Below are 21,828 nucleotides of genomic sequence, written 5' to 3' on the forward strand. Positions count from 1 at the left end.
GCAATATTCTGAGATTATTTACTTTAAATATTACTTACCTAATGAAAGCATAAGATCGTTTTCAGAACTGCTGTAAGTACATTGTAAGACTGAACCATACTTATTAACATTTATGTTTGTAATTATTCAGCTGACAATAAAACCTATGATATAGGCAAAAGATGATATGATGCTACATAAACTGATTTTGCATTCATAAACAATGATATTTTTCTAATCTCAATAGACACAAAAATTTAAAATGAAATAAAAAAATATTACTCAAATACTGGTATATATCATGCATTAAATTGGCACTGAACATCTTACAAACAGTCTTAATCTGTTAATGGCCGACAACATGCACACCTGTGGTTACGTTCTCTTGGCTGCAGCAATGTCACGTGATAATGCCGACCGTGCAGGCTCTCGCTAGGTTATATTATGTACACTTGGCAGTGTATACACCTAACACGTTAATTAATTTGTATATCGCGGTATTTATAATTAGCAGATAAAAATGTCAATGATAAGAATTTAAACATCAACTAACTTGTTATCGGTAAACCGAAACTAGGAAGAAAAAACATAAACCGGAATTCGTTTCTACCATTAAACACTCCCTGACCTGGGAGTAATTATTGTTAAACAGAAATAAATGTAACTATCATTGTATTAAGACAATAATCACACTGCTAACATGATTTAATTGAATTTAAAAAATATAATAGCATTTTTTGTGATAAAATCCAAACAAATTCTCATGTTACGTGTTGCAAGTTGATATCCATTTAATTCTCAATAAGAACACCTCAAACATACACACCTTTCCTAAAACTCAACCACAAGTAGATCGGCAGCTTGATATTAACTTGTTTTATGATCCTCCACTGGAGCGATACAAAAAAGGTTAAATTTTGAGGCGACCTTAGTCCTCGCGGGATATAGGGGTCGAATCAAATAACAGAAACACATGTACTAGGTAAGTTTGTTTCCCTGTTTAAATGTCTGCGCATATATAAAGATAAATAGTATAAATACAATTACATAAGTTAGCAGATTACCAAGTAAAAGCTGCATTTATTTCATTATTATTACCCAGTAAAGTGTAAGCTTCACGCTTTTGAGGAATAATGTTTGTTGATGCCCATTTTTCTGATATACGAATCTACCCTAGTCAGAGGGAGCCTATAGAGTTGCAGATTTTATCTAAATGTTTATATGATCACATAGTCAAACTAACCTGTGGATTAGCTTCTATCGGAATGAGATAGACCACTGGTTCGTGCTTAGTTGTAGGTATTCCATTCACATACCGTTGGTTACCTCCCATTAACGAAGTAGTAATTTTACACTGGAAACGATACAGAATTACAGTTCAGGACACACTATATACTTGCTAGGTTGAGCATGATGGACAATTGCTAGAAGTTTGTATTTAGTTTACGTTAATACTATCCTTATTACAACCTTCTGAACAATTTAATTAAAATAAATTAAATGTTAATTTTCATTACTCGGGTCGTATTAAGTTTCCCGTTGTCGTCCTAATTACAGCCCGTTAGTTGATTCTTCACTGTTAACATAGATTATGCAAGGAAACTAGCATTTATTTGGTGATGTAACCCCATCTTAGGCCATTGATATACATTTTATGTGTTTTTATTATTTTAAAGAATTTCTTATCATTTTTACCGGAAAGGTAATAAGCTATTAAAAGTTAACTTTGTTTTTTAAAAAAAAACTTATTGTTTGTGATATCAATTCATCTTCAACAAAATATATGATTAAGTGTTTATTCATTTAGTCTATTTATTTCTAGCACTAGTAGTATCTAATAACAATCTAACTGTTTGGTGTCTTCGGCGGCATGCTTCAGTGATATAACACTATAAAAGGGGCAACAGTTCCACTATACAAGAAGACACAACACGAACATACCGCAGTCTCCCAAAACACGAACCTCGCACTTCACACACGCTACACACTGCATACATGAGTGGCTGTCCTTACATGACCATTTAAGATATGAGATTTAATTTAAAAAAATGAACAAAAATGGTTTGTGCACTTTTTGCTTGTCAAAATTTTATTTGATATTTAAATTGTTTAATTCCAAATATCGACTACATTCTTGATAGAATAAATTTTTATATCCGCATTGGAAATATGTTTTTCTCCAAAATTTCCCTGTATTATGTACTTTTTAATTATAAGATGTTCACATTCAAGAAGAAATTTACAAAAATATTGGGAAAATATTCAAAATTTTTGAAAGTATGGGAAATGATAATGAGCTAAAGGAAATCAATGTCATATTCCAGAGACTTCAAGGATCGTTCCTTGACTTTAAGATATGATAATGCATTCTTGGACACGAAACTTTTCATTTAAATTGTTAAAAAAAAATAATGACAGGAAAAGATTTGAGGATGATTTATCATGTCTTATTCTTGGGAGGGGCGATTTAATAGCACACGATGTATCACTAGCATGTTTTTGTACACAGCAGATGCTCCTGAAGATACTAGAAATGGATGCCGAAGAGATGAAAGGTTGGATGGATATGTGGGAGGGAAAAAACTTCCCGTGGCACCTAAGCTTCGTACACCAAGCCATAGATAAACATGCACAGATACTGATGACGTCACCGCAAGCGAAAAACAAAATTTTCGTACCTCTCTGTGGAAAGACAGTCGATATAAAATTTCTGGCAGACCTCGGGAACGAGGTTGTCGGAGTGGAAGTATCAGAAATAGCAGTGAAGGATTTTTTCAAGGAGCATAATATTGATTACACTTCTGAGGATGTCCCAGCTGTGAAAGGGAAACTTTTTCGATCAAATGATCACAAACACAAAATCAAACTTTACTGTTGTGATTTGTTTTTGTTTTCTTCTGAAATTGAATCCGGATTTAGTGGAATATGGGATCGAGGCTCCTATCAAGCCATGTTAATATCGGACCGGGAGCGATACACCAGGGTCATGAAAACGCTTGTTCATCCTGGGATTGGTTATCTGATGGAGATGCCCGATCGAGATTTAGACAAAGGACCGCCATATTGTGTACCCGTCGATGTCGTCGAGAAAGAATTTGGGCCAGGATGTAGTGTTGTTAAACTTATGGAAGTGACAAAAAATCCGCCAGATTTCCTTACCTTACCTGGGATGAAAGGAGTCAATGTGTTTAGACTCAGTTTTCAAGAAAGTTAAAGTCTTACTCAATCGAATATTTGATCCATTTCGTTAAACGTGATAATCCATCTTTCCAATATAGTTTGTGATTTAGTCATCTCTTATTTTTTATCCCCCGCCAAACGAAGTTGGCGGGGGATATACAAATGGGTTCCGTCCGTCCGTACGTACGTACGAATGGTTTCCGGAGCATAACTCTAAAACCAGTGGAAATATTTCCATGAAACTTCATACACACATAGGTCTTATGGTCTAGTAGTGCTTTTTGCTATTTTTAGGTTTTCATTGTCTGCATTTTTTCCGTAACCATGGAAACATTGCTGAAAATATCATATTTTGTACCAGGTTCGTTTCCGGAGCATAACTCTAAAACCAGAAGAGATATTTTCAGGAAACTTCATAGACACATTGGTCTTATGGTCTAGTAGTGCCTTTTGCTATTTTAAGGTTTTCACTTTTTGTACTTTCTTTCTGTAACCATGGAAACATTGCTGAAGATGGCAGATTTTTGTGCAAGAATCGTTTCCGGAGCACAACTCTAAAACCAGCAGAGATCTTTCCATGAAACTTTATAGACACATTGTTCTTATGGTCTAGTAGTGCCTTTTGCTATTTTTAGGTTTTCATTTTTTGCACTTTTTCTGTAACCATGGAAACATTGCTGAAAATATCATATCTTTGTACCAGGTTCGTTTCCGCAGCATAACTGGAAAACCGGTTGAGATTTTTCCACGAAACTTCATAGACACATTGGTCTTATGGTCTAGTAGTGCCTTTTGCTATTTTAAGGTTTTCACTTTTTGTACTTTTTCTGTAACCATGGAAACATGGAAACAAATTTTTGTGCAAGAATCGTTTCCGGAGCACAACTCTAAAACTAGCAGAGATCTTTCCACGAAACTTCATAGATACATTCTTTTTATGGTCTAGTTGTACCTTTTGCTATTTTTAGGTTTTCATTTTTTGCACTTTTTCCGTTACCATGGAAACATTGCTGAAAATATCATGGTAAATGGTAAATGTTACTTTGCAAAACTCCACCCATCTTTGTGTATATAGTCTAATATAAATGTCAAGGCTGTATACCTGATTCAACAATTTCAGCCCCGCTCTACTTGAATTATACATCATCTTTCTTTAGCTCAACTTCCTTTTTCCTGGTTTTTTTCATACACATAAGTCTCCACAATCAAACTTACTTCAGCTTTGATATCTCCATTGGCGGGGGATCTCCACAATCAAACTTACTTCAGCTTTGATATCTCCATTGGCGGGGGATCTGAATGACTATGTCCTTGTTTAATGTTGTTTTGTCTTCACGAACATGACCTATGTTGATTATTGTTTTATCATCTACCATCAGATTTTAACACTGACAGTTTTTATTATCAATATTTTTCGACAACTTTTGTGTTACAATTGTCCTTAGTTCTCAGTCACGGACAGTCTCCAAACTTTAGTAGATTTTTTTTTAACCAGATTCGAATCCGAATCACCCTGTATACCGTACAAATGAGTTATTTACGCATGTGTCAAGTAATATATTTAGACTCTTATTAATCCTTATGTATGTTTATAATGAATTGATATTAAAAAATAGAAAACAAATTTTGAAAAGTCAATTGTGTACCACATGCAAACGATTAGGCTGGTCACCAGTTGTTGTAAAGACTTTGACAGAAGAATTCTATTACTAAATTGTCTCCTTAGTTTGAATCTTCAATATTTCTAGAATCGTCTAGACGTGGGAGGGACAAAAATGATCAAGCCAAATTTTAGCGATTTTTTTAGGTCATCTACGCACCGTCCGTCGTCGTGCGCCGTCCGCCATGCCCCGTCCGTAAACTTTTCATTCAAACAACTTCTTCTCAAGAACCGAAAGGCCCAGGGTACTGATATTGGGCATGTAGCATGCTGGGATGAAGGGCTACCAAGTTTGTTCAAATAAATGACCTTGACCTTCATTCAAGGTCACAGGGGTCAAATAGGCTAAAATCCTTCAAACGACTTCTTCTCAAGAACCAGAAGGCCCAGGGCACTGATATTGGGCATGTAGTATGCTGGGATGAAGGGCTACATAGTTTGTTCAAATGAAGGACCTTGACTTTCATTCAAGGTCACAGGGGTCAAATAAGCTAAAATCTTTAAATGACTTCTTCTCAAGAACCAAAAGGCCCAGAATACTCATATTGGGCCTGCAGCATGCTGGGATGAAGGGCTACCCAGTTTGTTCAAATAGAGGACCTTGACCTTCATACAAGGTCACAGGGGTCAAATAGGCTAAAATTCTTTAAATAACTTCTCGTCAATAACTAAGAGGCCTAGAGACCTGATATTGGGCCTTTGACATGCTTGGATGAAGGGCTCTCAAGTTTGTTCAAATGAATGACCTTGATCTTCCTTCAAGGTCATGGGGGTTAAAAAGGCTAAAATCTTTAAACAACTTCTTCTCAAGACACAGAAGGCCCATGGTACTGATATTGGGCCCCTAGTATGCTGGGATGAAGGGCTACCAAGTTTGTTCAAATGAAGGACCTTGACCTTTAATCAAGGTCACAGGGGTCAAATAGGCTAAAATCTTTAAATGACTATGTTGTATTGTACTAATAGTCATATGACCGTTACGGCCCATGGGCCTCTTGTTTTTAAATATTTTAGAGGCGGGTGGTCTGTCTAGAAAACGAGAAATTTTTTTGTCTCTTTATTGAATTATCCTTACCTCATCTTCCGTGTGTATCGTTTGTACCACGGAACTAAAAATACAGGTTTTTTTTTATTAACAACCGCTCTTTTCAACCTCATAATATGTAGGCGCTGGAGGTATTATAAAATAAAATGCGAAGCGAAGCGGCTTATGTAGAATACACTCAAATTCTCGTTTGATATTGCCATCACATAAACTTATGATTTAATCTTTTTACCAGTAATTCCACTTTTATTGATAGACTCTTTTTTCTTTCACATTATTACGCTGTCGGATCAACAAATCAATTCACACGTTAAAAACGGCGACGTAAGTACCTATAGTTAATCCGTCCAGCTTATTCGGTATTTGCATATCGCAGAGTTATCTGCGTTTGCGGGTAGGTATTGATTGTGACGTCATGTGTTTCGAGTAAAACGTCAGTCTTCAGTGAAAGAGACAAGAGTTTCGCTCACCAAATAAAGAAGTCAAATTGGTTACCTACTTACAGGAAAGCTAATTTTGCTATATGCAAAGATAGAATAGGAAATAATGAAAAGAGTTACTGTGCCGGGTTTTGATTTGAAGATTTAAATCAGGAAGTCAGTATTCACTTGTTTCAGAATATTTATTATCTTTAAATTCATTCTTTTTAAAATACAAATATTTCATATCATTACGTCTGATAAGAGGATCCGACAACATGCCATTAGGAATCAATTTCTGATGACCTTTGGAAATGGCCAATAAAATTGCTCCCTCTAGAACCCTGAAAGTGAATTTTAAGGGACGAAATAGTTAGGGAAAACTGTCAGAACTATTTTCTTGTACGCAGTCATCTCGTACAAAGAGCACAACAAAGCTAAATGTATTTGTATACTGGGACGAAATGGAGTTTTTAATTGATGAAGTAAGGTTTAGAAAGTATAAAAGTTATCTGAACATGACCCTTATGGGATGTTGTCAGATCCTCTATTGAACGGGGTGGTCTGTATTTCGATCTTTTGATCAGATTGGTTTAACATCATACTTACAATCGAAGGATCTTTCGTAACACCCATGTCATAGTACACCTCAATACGTCTATTTTCAGACGTAATTATGATAACGTCCGACACTAATATTCATGAGAAACAGGAATGTCAAAATGAATCAGTAAAAAAAATGAAAATATTTCAGTAATCAGTCTGCTTTCTAAGACGATATAACCTTATTTGACTTTAACAAGGAAACTACCTTTGATTGGGAGTAGCTATAGAGAGGATTTGTATTATGAATAATTTAAATTATGTTCCCTTTGGTAACCATTATGCGAAATACATTTACTTTTGATGGGTTTGGCTTATCAAGTTTAAGTCATTTTAATAGTCAGTGTTAGTTAATGACGGCCTGTCATGTGTACAATGCATTGTAATGTTTGAATGCCTTTTGACTACAGATTACAACGCTTGAATCAAATTTAACCAGAAATTATCTTACGACAACACAAAGACATCGAAACACTATAAGATGTCGCTTTTAAGATACCATTCCAAGTTTCTTACAGGGATATTAGTATGTTTTGTATTAAAAGTAAGCAGTAAACGATGGATACTTCTTCATTTAAGCATCAAGGCCCGGTCCCACTGGCGTTTAGGGAGATTTGCGAATGCATTGCGTAAAAATTGGCCGATATTCGGTGAACAACATCAGCACACGTCCGTAATTATCCGCAATGGCCAGTTTTTCCGTTCCCAGGATTTTTGAACTGCACAAAATTTTGATTGCGGAAATCATTCGCAATAGATACGCTATTCGTTCGTAATATATACTCAATGCATGCTTATTATATGCGCTGTATATCCGCTGTTATTCGTTGATATCCGCAACTGACAGGGTTTTACGGCTTTATAGCGAACTGAGACAGTGTGTAAAACGAATATGTAGCGTACCTATCACGTTGACATCACGAATCAAAATAATTTGTAGCGAATGTATATTGTGTCCAGCGTTTGTAGTGCGTCTTTTTGCGAATAATTTGAGAATAATTTGCGAAAGTAAAACAAACGTGTTGTGTAAACCAAAACTACTATATAAATATGGCAAAAACCGACATATTTGTCTATTATTTCCAGTCGTTCGAGAAGTACAGGTGTAATAATGGCTCCTCGGCAATAATACCAATGCAGCATAACAATATGGTATCCAGAAACATATCAATCAACTTGTTTAAGTCATGAAATTGTTTCAAAAACAGAAAAGAAAAAGTTGTGTGCTTTGATTTGAATTTGAAACAGACTGGACCATTTTTGCATCTGGAGGATGTAGGATGAAATTAAAGTTGCAACTGGCTTATCTTTGTTGCAGTCGTGTTGATAAGAAAAGCGATACCGAGAGGCCCGAGCGCGCTTCTTTTACCACCGTAATTCACCCTTCTTTCCGCTACATCTATGCAATGCAATATTAATAGATTCGTAATATATCTGTAACATTTGCAATACTTCTGATCTGTTTCCTTAACATATGCGTTATATATTCGTAATTGTTTGTTACATATCCGCATTGTTTGGTAATCTTACCGATTGGACCCCTCACGGGAGAGCATCCGTTATCATATTCGCTTTTATTCGTGAAATATCCGCATTTGTTCGTAATAAATTTGCAGTACGTTATTAATTTATCCCTAATCTATACTTGAACATTTGTTATTTTAGCCAGTTTTGCTGCGGACGACAACGAACGGCCAAATAAACTAAATTAATCCGTAATTAATTCGCTCTTCAATAGGACCGGGCCTTAATGTTACTTTTTTTAACTTCATAGGGGTATGAAAGAAATTTTGTTTGCAAAGTTTGTCAACAAAATTTATTTCATACCCCTATGAAATTTAAAAATACTTGCATCAATGTTAATAATAATTTTACAGAGTACTGGATAAAAAATACGTTTAAACATATGATTCTATTGATTTTTCAATCTTTTCAATACGCAACGCCGACGTCTCTATTGTGATGTCATGATTACGTCACGCCATCCTCGGATTTTTTCTTCAAAGTATATGAAAAAAAAATCTGCTTATCAGAGAGTTGGATTTAGTATGAAAACAACTAAAATTAAATATTTTCGAATAGTTTGGTTTTTCGTCTTGTTTCATTTCGGTATTTACATTTCACACTTAATCTGATAATACAAGAATTCACCAACTGTTTTTGAGTGTTTGAAAAAGATGCAAGATTTACTCAACGTGATTGATTAGGAAAATTAAAATCTTACCATAATACCAAGATTTGATCCAATTTATTCTTATCAATTAAACAAATATTAATATTGACCTAATTATTTCGATATCGATAACTGATACCGGAAATATGCTGGTGAAATTACTCGGACTTAAATATCTATTTTAATCAATGAATATTTTTTGTTAAGATGAACAAATATTTTTGTTCGCTGGAAAACCTAATTACGCCATAAGAGTGCATAAGAATATGAATAGTTGTTAGGTGTTGAACTATTGTATAGCCTTATCTAAGAAAGTGACTGTAACCTTTCCTCCTTCGAAACGCAAACCACAAAACATCGATGCTTTTCGCTTTGCTCTCGATGGCAACCATGTTGTTTTAGCTCGTATTTGACATATTTTGGGATCTAGCTGACAATATTACTTCAATGAATCATTGTCAGGTGAGTGCAGTGTTTATTTTTAGCTTGACAATGTTATCTGCTGTTAGAATTTCCGAGTTTGTTTACATTATAATCAAAATGGATCTCGCACGTGGAAAGAATGTTCAACTGTATAGATCTTATATGGTTCTTAGAAACTTTATTTGAGAAAACATTGAAGGTACTAACCATTTTATTCTTATGGCACAGCCTCAGGTTACAGGTAAATACGTTTTGGGTATATAGTACAGTAGATCTAGAGCCGGTCAGGTGTAAGTTGTTACACATTGAAAAGCGAGCGTTCGACTGATTGCACGTGTGTGTGGTTCACGTGCTTTATATAGGGGTCGGTACCCTGTGTTGTATCCAAACAGAGTTAAAACAAAATGGCGTCTGCCTGCCCTAGAAACGCAAGGGGCTGTCTCAGAAACGAATTGGAAGAAAATATTGAGAGAAAAAATTAATCTCAAATGTATACTTTTTAACTTGCATTGTCAGCTTTAAGGTCAAATCTTTTGCCCATAAGCTAAAGGTGAAATGTACATAATGGCCAAAAAATGTTTTTGCCTTTAAGGTCAAAAGATTTGACTTTAAGTATTATGTGTATTTTATGATAAAACGGCGTGCCATAGGCCTCGGGAAACAGTTCATCGGGTTGGTCCCAACACCATAAGAAAGATGTTTGACTGTTGACTGAAAAGGCGTGAAACAACTGTATACTGTTGGACCGGAGCGACGTCACAATTGGGTATAACAAAACAGTTGTTGACTGTGTTTTTGGGCAACAGATGATTTGTTGGACCCTCACACAAACTGTTGTCTTCAGGTCCCACCAAATCAAATCATCTGTTGCCCTCAACCCCAGCCAACAATTGTATAATATACATATAGTGTTGGTAAAAATTCGTGCTAGATCCCTGTTTTTACTACACAAATAATATCCCGCCTTTTAAAAACAATTTCAGGATGACCTATAGTCATCATGTTTCGTCCGTCGTCGTCCGCCGTCCGCCGTCCGCCGTCCGCCGTGCGCCGTCCGCCGTGCGTTAACTTTTCACATTTTGAACTTCTTCTCAAGTTCTACCGGTGCAATTTGGCTGAAACTTGCATGAAATGATCCTGACATGGTCCCGACAAAGTGTTGTTATTTTTCGGGTCAATCCGAAATCCAAGATGGCTGCCACAGCCGCCATCTTGAAAACACATTTTGAACTTCTTCTCAAGTTCTACCGGTGCGATTTGACTGAAACTTGCATGAAATGATCCTGACATGGTCCTGACAAAGTGTTGTTATTTTTCGGGTCGATCCGATATCCAAGATGGCCGCCACAGCCACCATCTTGAAAACACATTTTGAACTTCTTCTCAAGTTCTACCGGTGCGATTTGGCTGAAACTTGCATGAAATGATCCTGACATGCTCCCGACAAAGTGTTGTTATTTTTCGGGTCGATCCGAAATCCAAGATGGCCGCCACAGCCGCCATCTTGAAAACACATTTTGAACTTCTTCTCAAGTTCTACCAGTGCGATTGGGCTGAAACTTGCATGAAATGATCCTGACATGGTCCTGACAAAGTGTTGTTATTTTTCGGGTCGATCCGATATCCAAGATGGCCGCCACAGCCGCCATCTTGAAAACACATTTTGAACTTCTTCTCAAGTTCTACCGGTGCGATTTGGCTGAAACTTTCATGAAATGATCCTGACATGGTCCCGACAAAGTGTTGTTTATTTTTCGGGTCGATCCGAAATCCAAGATGGCCGCCAGAGCCGCCATCTTGAAAACACATTTTGAACTTCTTCTCAAGTTCTACCGGTGCGATTTGACTGAAACTTGCATGAAATGATCCTAACATGGTCCTGACAAAGTGTTGTTATTTTTTGGTTGATCCGAAACCCAAGATGGCTGCCACAGCCGCCATCTTGAAAACACATTTTGAACTTCTTCTCAAGTTCTACCGGTGCGATTAGACTGAAACTTGCATGAAATGATCCTGACATGGTCCTGACAAAGTGTTGTTATTTTTTAGGTTGATCCAAAATCCAAGATGGCCGCCACAGCCGCCATCTTGAAAACATATTTCGAACTTCTTATCAAGTTTTACCGGTGCGATTTGGTTGAAACTTGCATGAAATGATCCTCACTTGGTCCTGATAAAGTGTTGTTATTTTTCGGGTTGATCTGAAATCCAAGATGGCTGCCACAGCGGCCATCTTGAAAACACATTTTGAACTTCTTATCAAGTTCTACCGGTGCGATTTGGCTGAAACTTGCATGAAATGATCCTGACATGGTCCCGACAAAGTATTGTTACATCTCTGGTTGATCACAAATCGAAGATGGCTACCATGACACTATATCTAATTAATTTCCTATATGTTAAGGCCCTTGGGCCTCTTGTTTGAAATACAATTTGTTGAAAGAAATTGAAAATGATCCTGACATGGTCCTGACAAAGTGACACCATATATAATTAATTTTACTATTGCCAAGGTAGTCAGATGACCGTTAAGGCCCTTTGGGCCTCTTGTTAAAACAATTTCACCACATCTCAGTTTAAATTTTTTTGTGTTATTTTGACGACTAGCTCCGTAATGTTACTACATACATGACAATTATAGGAAAATCTGTATTTCGTCTCATTGCACTTCTAAGGTAACACATACATAAAAATATAAGAAAAAACACAATCATTCAAATTCAATCCTACACACTGACAACTTCAGTTTGCGGCCGCCATTTTTCTCCACTGTAAAAATTCCCATCAGCGGGAATGCGGTGCTTTGAAGTCAGCTCATTATGTAATCAAGCAATTCAAACGCTTTTATGATCCGACAAACGTAATATTCATTTAGCAGAAGCTCAGTGCTATTGCTTTTAACTTGCAAGCGTTCAAGTGATAGACCACCTTCCAATGTAATCAGCTGGCCAAAAACGGAATATCTGTTACAGAAATAAAATTTCTTCCTTTTCTTATGTGGATTTCCTTTTCCAAGTAAGGGTTTGAGGTGTGAATATATGAATTAAAAATAAACAGAAAATTCGGCTCCGTTATTCCGATAAATTGAACGTATTGACATTGCATAATTAATGGTTACTGAAACATCTGGCTGCGCCCATTAAGGCCTTGCCTTCAGTCATATTATATACATATAAATTAAATTAGTTACATAGTAACAGTAAAAAATTACTGATAAAGGGGATAACACAAATTTTAATTTTTAATAGAAAATGTTTTGATTTTTGATATATCTAAGAAACTACCACAGAGCAGAGTGGTAACAATGGCGTAAGACGATGAAACCTAATGGGGGGTAAAGGTCGATGGCCGAAGGCGCGAGATTTTTGGTGTTTGGGGGTCTCGGGGTCTCCCCCAGGAAAAATATTACGATTTAGAATGGCTGAGATGAGTTTTACGATGTATTGTGATCCCCTAGAAGAGCACTCATAAAAATGCACATGCGTCCATTGGAACTCTTTTATTCAAGTCAACAGTAATATACAAAACAAATCAAATTCTGGAACTCCGGTAAATACGTGTAGTTGTATGGTCTATAACTAACTTTCGTTTTGTTGGGTTTTTTTGTCATCGTATGAAAACTGTTTAAGTTAAATACATATTTTTCCGTCTGCCTGATTTTAAACTTTCTAATTTTACCACTTTTTATAAAGTTGCAGCACTGGAAGCATTTTAATTATAAAAGTAAAAAATCTTTTTAATGTGTACACGTGAAAAATAGGCTCGAAAGATGCCGAATCATTCCGAACACTACCGAACATCGTCGCGACAATCTCGAAGTAAAACGAGAGTTGTGAAACCATGTCAACAATTTTTCATAAACAAAACATGTGGTCGATCTCATCAGACTCTATCTACAAAGAAAATACTGCTCGCACATTACAACATTTGATACACACAATATTTTACGGCAATGTGTAAATTGGATGTTTCAAATACTCAATCTGTGGACATATACCAGAATGATTTGCTCATATAAGCCAAAAGGAAAACGTAAACAAACACATGTGCGCTAACGCTCGTTACCTGGCTCACCACGTGCAGGTCGTGTCGAACGTCAGTCACGTGATCCGATTCGGAATCCGACAAAACCCGAAGTCACTGAACATGGCGGTGATTGAAGGCGCTTTATTCAAAACCAGGAATATACGATCCCTAGATTTCGGCTCTTTGATAGGCCGACATATGCTTTTGGGGAGCTAAATCATCAAGTTACATGTCAATGTTTAAATATCAAATGCTTAACTTTCATATCGTTACAGTGAAATTGGCAGCAATACAACTTTAAAGTTAGAACCAATAAGCGGAAAGTAGTAAAAGTGAATTATCTCCCTTTGACCTTTGATCTCCCTAAACACTCTGTATCCCACTAAACACTTTTTATAAAAAAGTGTACATGCACACCACATCCCCGCCACAACTTTAAAATTTGGAAGATGTAATGTGAACAAATTTTACCACTGGCTACAGAGTGAAGGGGTAATGATTACCAGACATATGTATAGTACTATAATTATGAAGGCATTTAGATACAGTTACACATTCACTTCAACAATATTATTGTAAATGGCATAATGGAAAATGACAATGTAGTTAGTAAATTCTTCTACCCAAGTCTTAAAGGGACAATTCACTCAGGTTAATTCTTTTACATAACAAAGAAGCAAAATATGGCATAAATGTATTGTTCTACATTCCTTATGAAACATATGACAAGAAATAGTGACAAATTCCACAAAATGGTTAAGTATTTTGATTAATACTATTGAAATTCCAAATCGTTGATCAATACGATTAAACAGGTACAACATGTAGGCTGTACCCTTACCCGAGTCAAATTCACGCACGTTAAACAAATGCAATACATAACCACTGAGGAGTTGATGAAATTATTTTTAGACAAGAACATGCATCTTATAATGTTAACGCAACTGTAAGAGCGATTTGAGTAGTTCTAGACAAAAAATTCTTTACTACACAGGCAAGGGTCAGGGTTCGGCATACAAGGCTATGTGTAATGGCGATTGAACTTTTCACTTACATTTGACTACAGTGAGCTTTTCTGACATATCACAGTTAAACAAACTAATCTAATTTCCCTTAGAACTAGTTTGTTTTCGAAATATGTGCAAGTTTAAATGTACTCTTAGACCGAATTGTCCCTTTAACCAGTAAGATGTGCAAATCTCATATAAATATTTCCAATATACGAGATATATTATGGAAACAAAATAGCAATTTAAAACTTGTTCTCTTCACATTCACACATATTCAAAATATTCCACAAAATCAACCATATAACACTTTTACTGGATCCACAACATATTAGCGTCATATCTCATAGTGAAAATAGTAATGCAGTCATAAAGACATGTTCTATTCTTTGCCTTACTCTATCATGTTTAGATATGCATTAGGAAACATTCCATTGCTGGTGTATATACTTTATAGATACATACATGTGGAAGTTCCCAATTCCCTACTATTGTAAAAATTACAATACATGTACAGGGATTGCAAGGTCATCAAAACTCCGCAACATCAAAATTTCATGAAATTCCAAAAATGCAACGGTAATAAATCAATGAATACATTAGAATTAAAACAAATGTTGTCATTTCTTGATAACAACAAAAATAGCTGGGAACAATTGAAAACATGTCTGATAACACATTAACTTCAAAATATATCAAATCAAACTTTAAACATATAAAATTCAAGTACATGTAGAGAACAATAATACACATGCACTCATCTGTCTGATTATTTGAGCATATTGATATGAATATGTACTCATAATGATACAAATTATTCACTAACATATTAGTTTCCGTGATTGCTAACAATGAGTATGTAGCTAAATGGAAATTGAACTTAGTATTAGAACCAAGTGTATACAAATGTCATAACAGACCTGTAGAGAATTGGAGGTGGTAACTTAAGAATTTTGTTTGTTTGTTTGTTTGATTAATTAACGTCCTATTAACAGCTATGGTCATGTAAGGACGGCCTCCCATGTATGCGGTGTGTTGCATGTATGATGTACGAGGTGCGTGTTTTGGGAGACTGCGGTATGTTCATGTTGTGTCTTCTTGTATAGTGAAACTGTTGCCCTTTTAAGAGCATTTCTGGCTTTAGTGTTCATGTCACTAAATGGGACCCACATTGCGTTTTGAGAAGGTTCAACATTGTCACCATTCTTCCGTTGGCCAAAAATTTTCTTGACTTTGTAGAAAATATGAGAGATAGAACTTTCCTCAGTAGAGACGGAGATGTCAACACTTTCATGATATCTTAATGGTTTTTGACGATTACTGAGTGGCCGCGTACAGTTTGGAAGCGTTGGTGTTGTTTTGGGAACCATAAGTGGAGCCTGCAACATAGTATTAGGGTCACACGTTTCCGTTGAGCCGTCGACAGACTGAGGTTTGTCCTGATGAGTGGTGATTGAGCCAAGCAAGAAAGGTTGGGGGCTGGTTCACGAACATATGCCTCTTTTACCTGATCCACAGGAACAGGAGTAGCAATAACCTCCTTAGAATTAGTATTGCGAAGTAGCAAAAGTATGTGGCGATGTAAGTTTGTGTACGACATGGGGGCCGCGGTGGCCGAGTGGTTAAGATGTCCCGACATATTACCACAAGCCCTCCACCTCTGGGAAGCGGGTTCGAATCCCATGTGGGGCAGTTGCCAGGTACTGACCGCTGGTCGGTGGTTTTTCTCCGGGTACTCCGTCTTTCCTCCACCAACAAACCTGGCACGTCCTTACATGACCCTGGCTGTTAATAGGACGTAAAAATAAACAAACCAAACCAAGTGTACGACATAAGGGCCACTGTACATGTCATGTATTTTTTTCCTGAACCAACATGATGGCGTAAACGGTAAACATAGTCTCCTTCATAAACTTCTAAGGGAGATCCTTCTTTGCTAATGTTGGTCTTTGCAACCATTTTGCCCTTCGACTTGGCAACATTAGTTTCTACTTCGGTACGGATATTGGCTAGCCGGCCAAGCATCTGTGTCATGTAGGTATCAACATCTTCTGGGAGAAGGTTCATTAACACTGGTATCTCAGTAAAAGGAAACTTTGGGCGACACCCAAATACAACTTCAAAGGGGGGATAACCCGTACTTGCATTTACGGCAGAGTTCATACTAAAAACACATCCCGAAAGGTCGTCATTCCATGTACGGACATCCTCTCTAGCTCGCGCTGAAATACGTTCTGCCAAAGTAGAATAGGTGCGTTCGCAGTCACCGAGGCAATGATGAGCGTACGGAGGTGTATTTGTTGCTGGATTCCGAGTTGCATACAACCAAATCAGTGACGTTAGCTGTAAATTCTGTGCCACGATCAGTTATTAGAGTGTCACATACGTGGATACTGAGTAAATATCTCATACAGACATGTAGCAACTGACATGGCATCCTTCCCGACAAGTAGTTTAGCCACAAAGAATTAACTGTAGAGATCTACGGCGGTCAATACATAGGTATTTCCCTTGTATGATGTAGGCAATGGGCCAAACAAATCTGTCTCTTAAGCTTGGAATGGAGATGAAGGAGTAGGGAATGCTGTGATGCCATTTTTAGTATGACTCTGGGTGATTTTCCGACGTTGACATTGGGGACAAGATCGTACATAATCTTGGATTATCGTAGCTATACGTTTGAAAAAGTATTTCTCGTTCACTCGGATTCCACCGTGACCATCAATAGGAGTGGCATGATGAAGTTCAAGAATTGTCTTGTACAACGCCTCCGGGACAACCAGTTGGTAAGGGTTCATATGATGCGCCCTTTTAGACTTTGGCACACGCGAATGAAACAAAACTCTATCAACCATAATATAGTCGTAATTATCTGTCTTGACAGTTTTTGTGAGGTAGTTAACGTAACAATCAATGTTCAAGATAGGCAATGAGTGGTTTCAGGCCTGAATCATTGCGTTGAAGTGCGGAAAGATCCTCTCGTGTAAAAATGTTTTTGGATAATAATTCTGATGTATCCTGAATTCCATCAACATTAGTTTCAGAAGTGTCAATAGCGGGCTCTGAAATGTCAATAGCGGGCTCTGAAGTGTTAATATCAGGCTCTGAAGTGTCAATAGCGGGCTCTGAAGTGTCAATAACGGGCTCTGAAGTGTCAATAGCGGGCTCTGAAGTGTTAATATCAGGCTCTGAAGTGTCAATAGCTGGCTCTGAAGTGTCAATAGCGGGCTCTGAAGTGTCAATAACGGGCTCTGAAGTGTCAATAACGGGCTCTGAAGTGTTAATATCAGGCTCTGAAGTGTCAATAGCTGGCTCTGAAGTGTCAATAACGGGCTCTGAAATGTTAATATCAGGCTCTGAAGTGTCAATAGCTGGCTCTGAAGTGTCAATAGGTGGCTCTGAAGTGTCAATAGCGGGCTCTGAAGTGTCAATAACGGGCTCTGAAGTGTCAATAGCGGGCTCTGAAGTGTCAATAACGGGCTCTGAAGTGTCAATAGCTGGCTCTGAAGTGTCAATAGCGGGCTCTGAAGTGTTAATATCAGGCTCTGAAGTGTCAATAGCTGGCTCTGAAGTGTTAATATCAGGCTCTGAAGTTTCAATAGCGGGCTCTGAAGTGTGAATATCAGTAGAAATAATAGTGTTGCTAGGCTTGTTCATAACAGAGACATCTGTAGAAACATTGTATGCTCATTGTTCAGAATCATTGTCGGGACTAGCCTCTAAGACTGGGAGATTGGGACAATGATGACAACGAGATAGGGCATCTGGTAACACCATCTGTGATGCTGGTTTGTACTGGATCTCAACGTCAAATTGCTGAATGGTAGCAAGCCATCTCTCAGAAATAGCACCGCGAAGCTTGTTTTGTTGTAACGGTCTGAGGGTCTGGTGGTCACACTCAATAATACAGTGGCTGTCTCGTATATATGATGCACAGTCTGTCACAGCAGTAACTACCCCAAAAATTCTAGTTTCGTATGCCCATAAAATTGTTGCCAACGACTTAAACCGTTGGATCCAAACCGTTTGATATGTGGAGTTTTGTCATCTTCGTAAAGCTGGTAAAGCATGTAGTCAAGTCCTTTACTCGATGTGTCAACAGAGATACGAAATGGAATGAAACTTTGCAGACTTTTTTTAGTAATGATATGGCACTGTAGTTTGGAGTAAACTTCCTAAACCAATTCAAAGGTCCAAGAGCGCGCCTCAACTCCTTTACGTTTGTAGGTGTTAGATAATGTTTAATGGCATCTACGTGGTCGGCAGGTGATCGAATTCCATATTTACAAATGTCATGACCCAAAAAAGTAGGTTTGTTACAAGCAAACTTGCACTTATGGGGTCCGAGTTTGAGTCTAGCATTACGAAACCTCGCGAGAACCTCGGTGACGTCTTTCAAATGGTGTTCTAAAGTAGCTGACACAATATATTGCATCATCTAAATAGCACAGTACTGATTTAAACACTTGACCCTTCAATACTTTGTCCATAAGAAGTTGAAAGCTGTTTGGCGCAGTTTTTGATCCCATAGGTAGTCTCAAAAAAATTTGTAAGTGCCAAAACATGTGTTGAACGCGGTTAAATTTGATGGCAAACCAGAAATGCCCATCTGAAAGAAACCAGGGCTCATATCTATGGAACTAATGTAATTTGGTGTAACATGGCTAAATGATCCTGTCAACTCTTGTACATCAGGTATATGATAAACGAAATCCTGTGTTTGTCTGTTTAGCAATCTGATTAAAATCAGCTGTTTGATACTCCGCTAACTTCGTGCTCCGCTACGAGCACGAAGTTAGCGGAATATCAAACAGCTGATTTTAATCAGATTGACTGTTTAGGTATCTAAAATCACAACAAAATCTGTATGAGCTATGGTCTTTTGAACCTGGTTTCACATGAGATCCATTTGTACTTTTTTCTCTTTGCCACTAACACTACAGGGCTTGTGATAGGGACATTGTCACTATCATTGACAGGGGCAATAACTCCTTGAGAGAGGAGGTTATCAAGTTGTGACCTTAAAACTTCACACAGGAGGGAAACGATAGGGGCGTTGGTACTTGGGAACAAAATTGGTCTTGGGATGGATTTCATGCTCCTCTAAGGTTGACAAACCTAAGGCAGAACTAGCCTTTGTTACAAAAACATCTTTGTTATCATATAAACATTGTTTCAACTGATTGAATTGTTCATCAGACAAGGAATTAGATGTATTAAAATAAATTTTTTTACAAAATTCATCAAAATCAGATAAATCACCCTCAACGGATTTGTCTGTGTCCTCTGTTTTAGTATGGTTACACATCTTGACAGGTAATACACAGAAAGATTCATCCAACACAGCAAAATCTGCCAACACCATACCTTTCGCGAGGTGAATAATGTCATTGCCTGGGTTAAGCACTTTGATAGGAATTGTACGGTTGGCAGGTATGGTTGTGACTGATCTTAACAGGAGGAGACCTTTTTCTAACAAGCTTTTATGAACTTTCACAAGACCTTGGACACCCATGAGTGATTTTTTTGGTAATTTACACTGTATAACCACCTCTGTATTTGGTTCAACTGTGACAGGTTGCATGCATTTGACCTTGACCCTTTTCTTCATCTCATATTTCAACATATGATTACCCAAAGTAAAATCCAAGACTAAACCTTTGCTAGACATGTGATCAGTTCCTATGATAAAAGGATGAGATGTGTTTTCAAAAATATGAACCTTAAATGAATGGTTGTCATAAAGTGTACGACCTTCGACCTTACCGACACCAATGACCTTGACATGATGTGAATCGGCCACCTGTACGGAGAAATTGCATTGCTGTAAAGGGCGTTTACAAATTCGGGGTAACATGTTATAAAATCTTGCACTCATTAAAGAAAGATTGGAACCTGAATCAAGGAGAGCTCCTATTCTCACCCCTTTAAAATTTACAGGTATGTGTAAAAATTTATTTTCATTACATTTTATCTCTGAAACATTTGAATCAGATGTACATGTACTAGTGCTAGAGTCTGTATCAGAATAAGTGTCATCACAGTGATCAGTCTGTTAGTTTGTTTTTAAAAATAGTTTTTCTCTCCTTGGTACATGTGACCTGATTCTTTTACGCCACGAGGCATTTACTTTCTTCCCAAGGGGACACGCTATATCTCTGGCCTCGGTAAGTGTCGGTTTCCCTGATGTTGATTGTACCTACATGTACAGTTCACTGCGGAATGGCCATACTGCGAGCAAAAAGGACAGTTCATATTAGGGTCCGGGACCCCTTCACCTGACCAACCACATGCGCGTTTGATGTGGCCATGACCTCGACATATGTAACAGGTGCGCGAGTTCATGTCATGACTAATATGAGGGTCTGTAACTGCTTCACCTGACCAGTCACACGCGCACTTGATGTGGCCATGATCACGTGTAACATGCACGCGAATTCATGCTGAATTTTCTAAAAATGAAGTGCGAAAAATGTGCAGGAGGAACTTTTTTTCTTTCAAATGTGCATTAATGGACATATTTGTCCCCCTCCGTCCTGGGGAGGGGGGCAATTGGAAGGGAGGGCAGGATATTGCCCCCCCCCCCCCCCCCCCCGCCGCTTCCTATGCCCCCGTGTAATATTTTGCTTAGCTTAGTGACACCCAAGCCTTCCTTACCTGCTATCTGCAGAACAGTGTATCCATGGCACGTCTAACATGTACATGTATGCCAATCAACCCGAAACGCACGTTTTCGACCCGCTTTCACTTTACATGTATTTATTTATTTATTTGTCAAAAGCCATTTCAGTAGGCAAGACTAACCACATGTGCTTGGAGATTATGTAATATTACAAAAAAATCTTATGACTATGCATACAAATAATAGTAAATTAATATTTGTACATTATACCGAGTCCTATATATATATGTGTATCTTCATAGCACCTGTATTAGATAAACAAAATTTGAATTTTACTATAGCCATGACCTCGACATATGTAACAGGTGCGCGAGTTCATGTTCATGACTAATATGAGGGTCTGTAACTGCTTCACCTGACCAGTCACACGCGCACTTGATGTGGCCATGATCACGTGTAACATGCGCGCGAATTCATGCTGAATTTTCTAAAAAATTGAAGTGCGAAAAATGTGCAGGAGGACCTTTTTTTCTTTCAAATGTGCATTTAATGGACATATTTGTCCCCCTCCGTCCAGGGGAGGGGGGCAATTGGAAGGGAGGGCAGGAGATTGCCCCCCAACCCCACCCCACCCACCGCTTCCTATGCCCCCGTGTAATATTTTGCTTAGCTAGTGACACCCACGCCTTCT

The 21,828-nt window shown here is 37.7% G+C and overlaps 2 protein-coding genes across 3 annotated transcripts; one reads left to right on the plus strand and one right to left on the minus strand.

Annotated features, from left to right (window-relative positions):
- Nucleotides 1–790: 790 nt before the first annotated feature.
- LOC138335352 (probable thiopurine S-methyltransferase) lies at nt 791–4,783 on the plus strand. 2 transcript variants are annotated; one of them, XM_069284396.1, is made up of 2 exons: nt 791–961; nt 2,489–4,783. In XM_069284396.1, the coding sequence occupies exon 2, from the start codon at nt 2,492–2,494 to the stop codon at nt 3,191–3,193; it is 702 nt and encodes a 233-aa protein (XP_069140497.1). In that variant the 5' UTR covers nt 791–961; nt 2,489–2,491; the 3' UTR covers nt 3,194–4,783. The 2 variants fall into 2 exon arrangements, with proteins under 2 accessions (XP_069140497.1, XP_069140498.1); XM_069284397.1 differs by having other exon boundaries at nt 2,492–4,783.
- A 12,642-nt stretch (nt 4,784–17,425) lies between these two features.
- Nucleotides 17,426–18,172, minus strand: LOC138334579 (uncharacterized). The gene has a single exon (XM_069283229.1). It carries the CDS (start codon nt 18,170–18,172, stop codon nt 17,426–17,428), a length of 747 nt encoding a protein of 248 aa, XP_069139330.1.
- Between the last annotated feature and the right edge of the window lie 3,656 nt (nt 18,173–21,828).

This window comes from Argopecten irradians, chromosome 11 (genome assembly GCF_041381155.1).
Source record: "Argopecten irradians isolate NY chromosome 11, Ai_NY, whole genome shotgun sequence".
Classification (NCBI taxonomy): domain Eukaryota; kingdom Metazoa; phylum Mollusca; class Bivalvia; order Pectinida; family Pectinidae; genus Argopecten; species Argopecten irradians.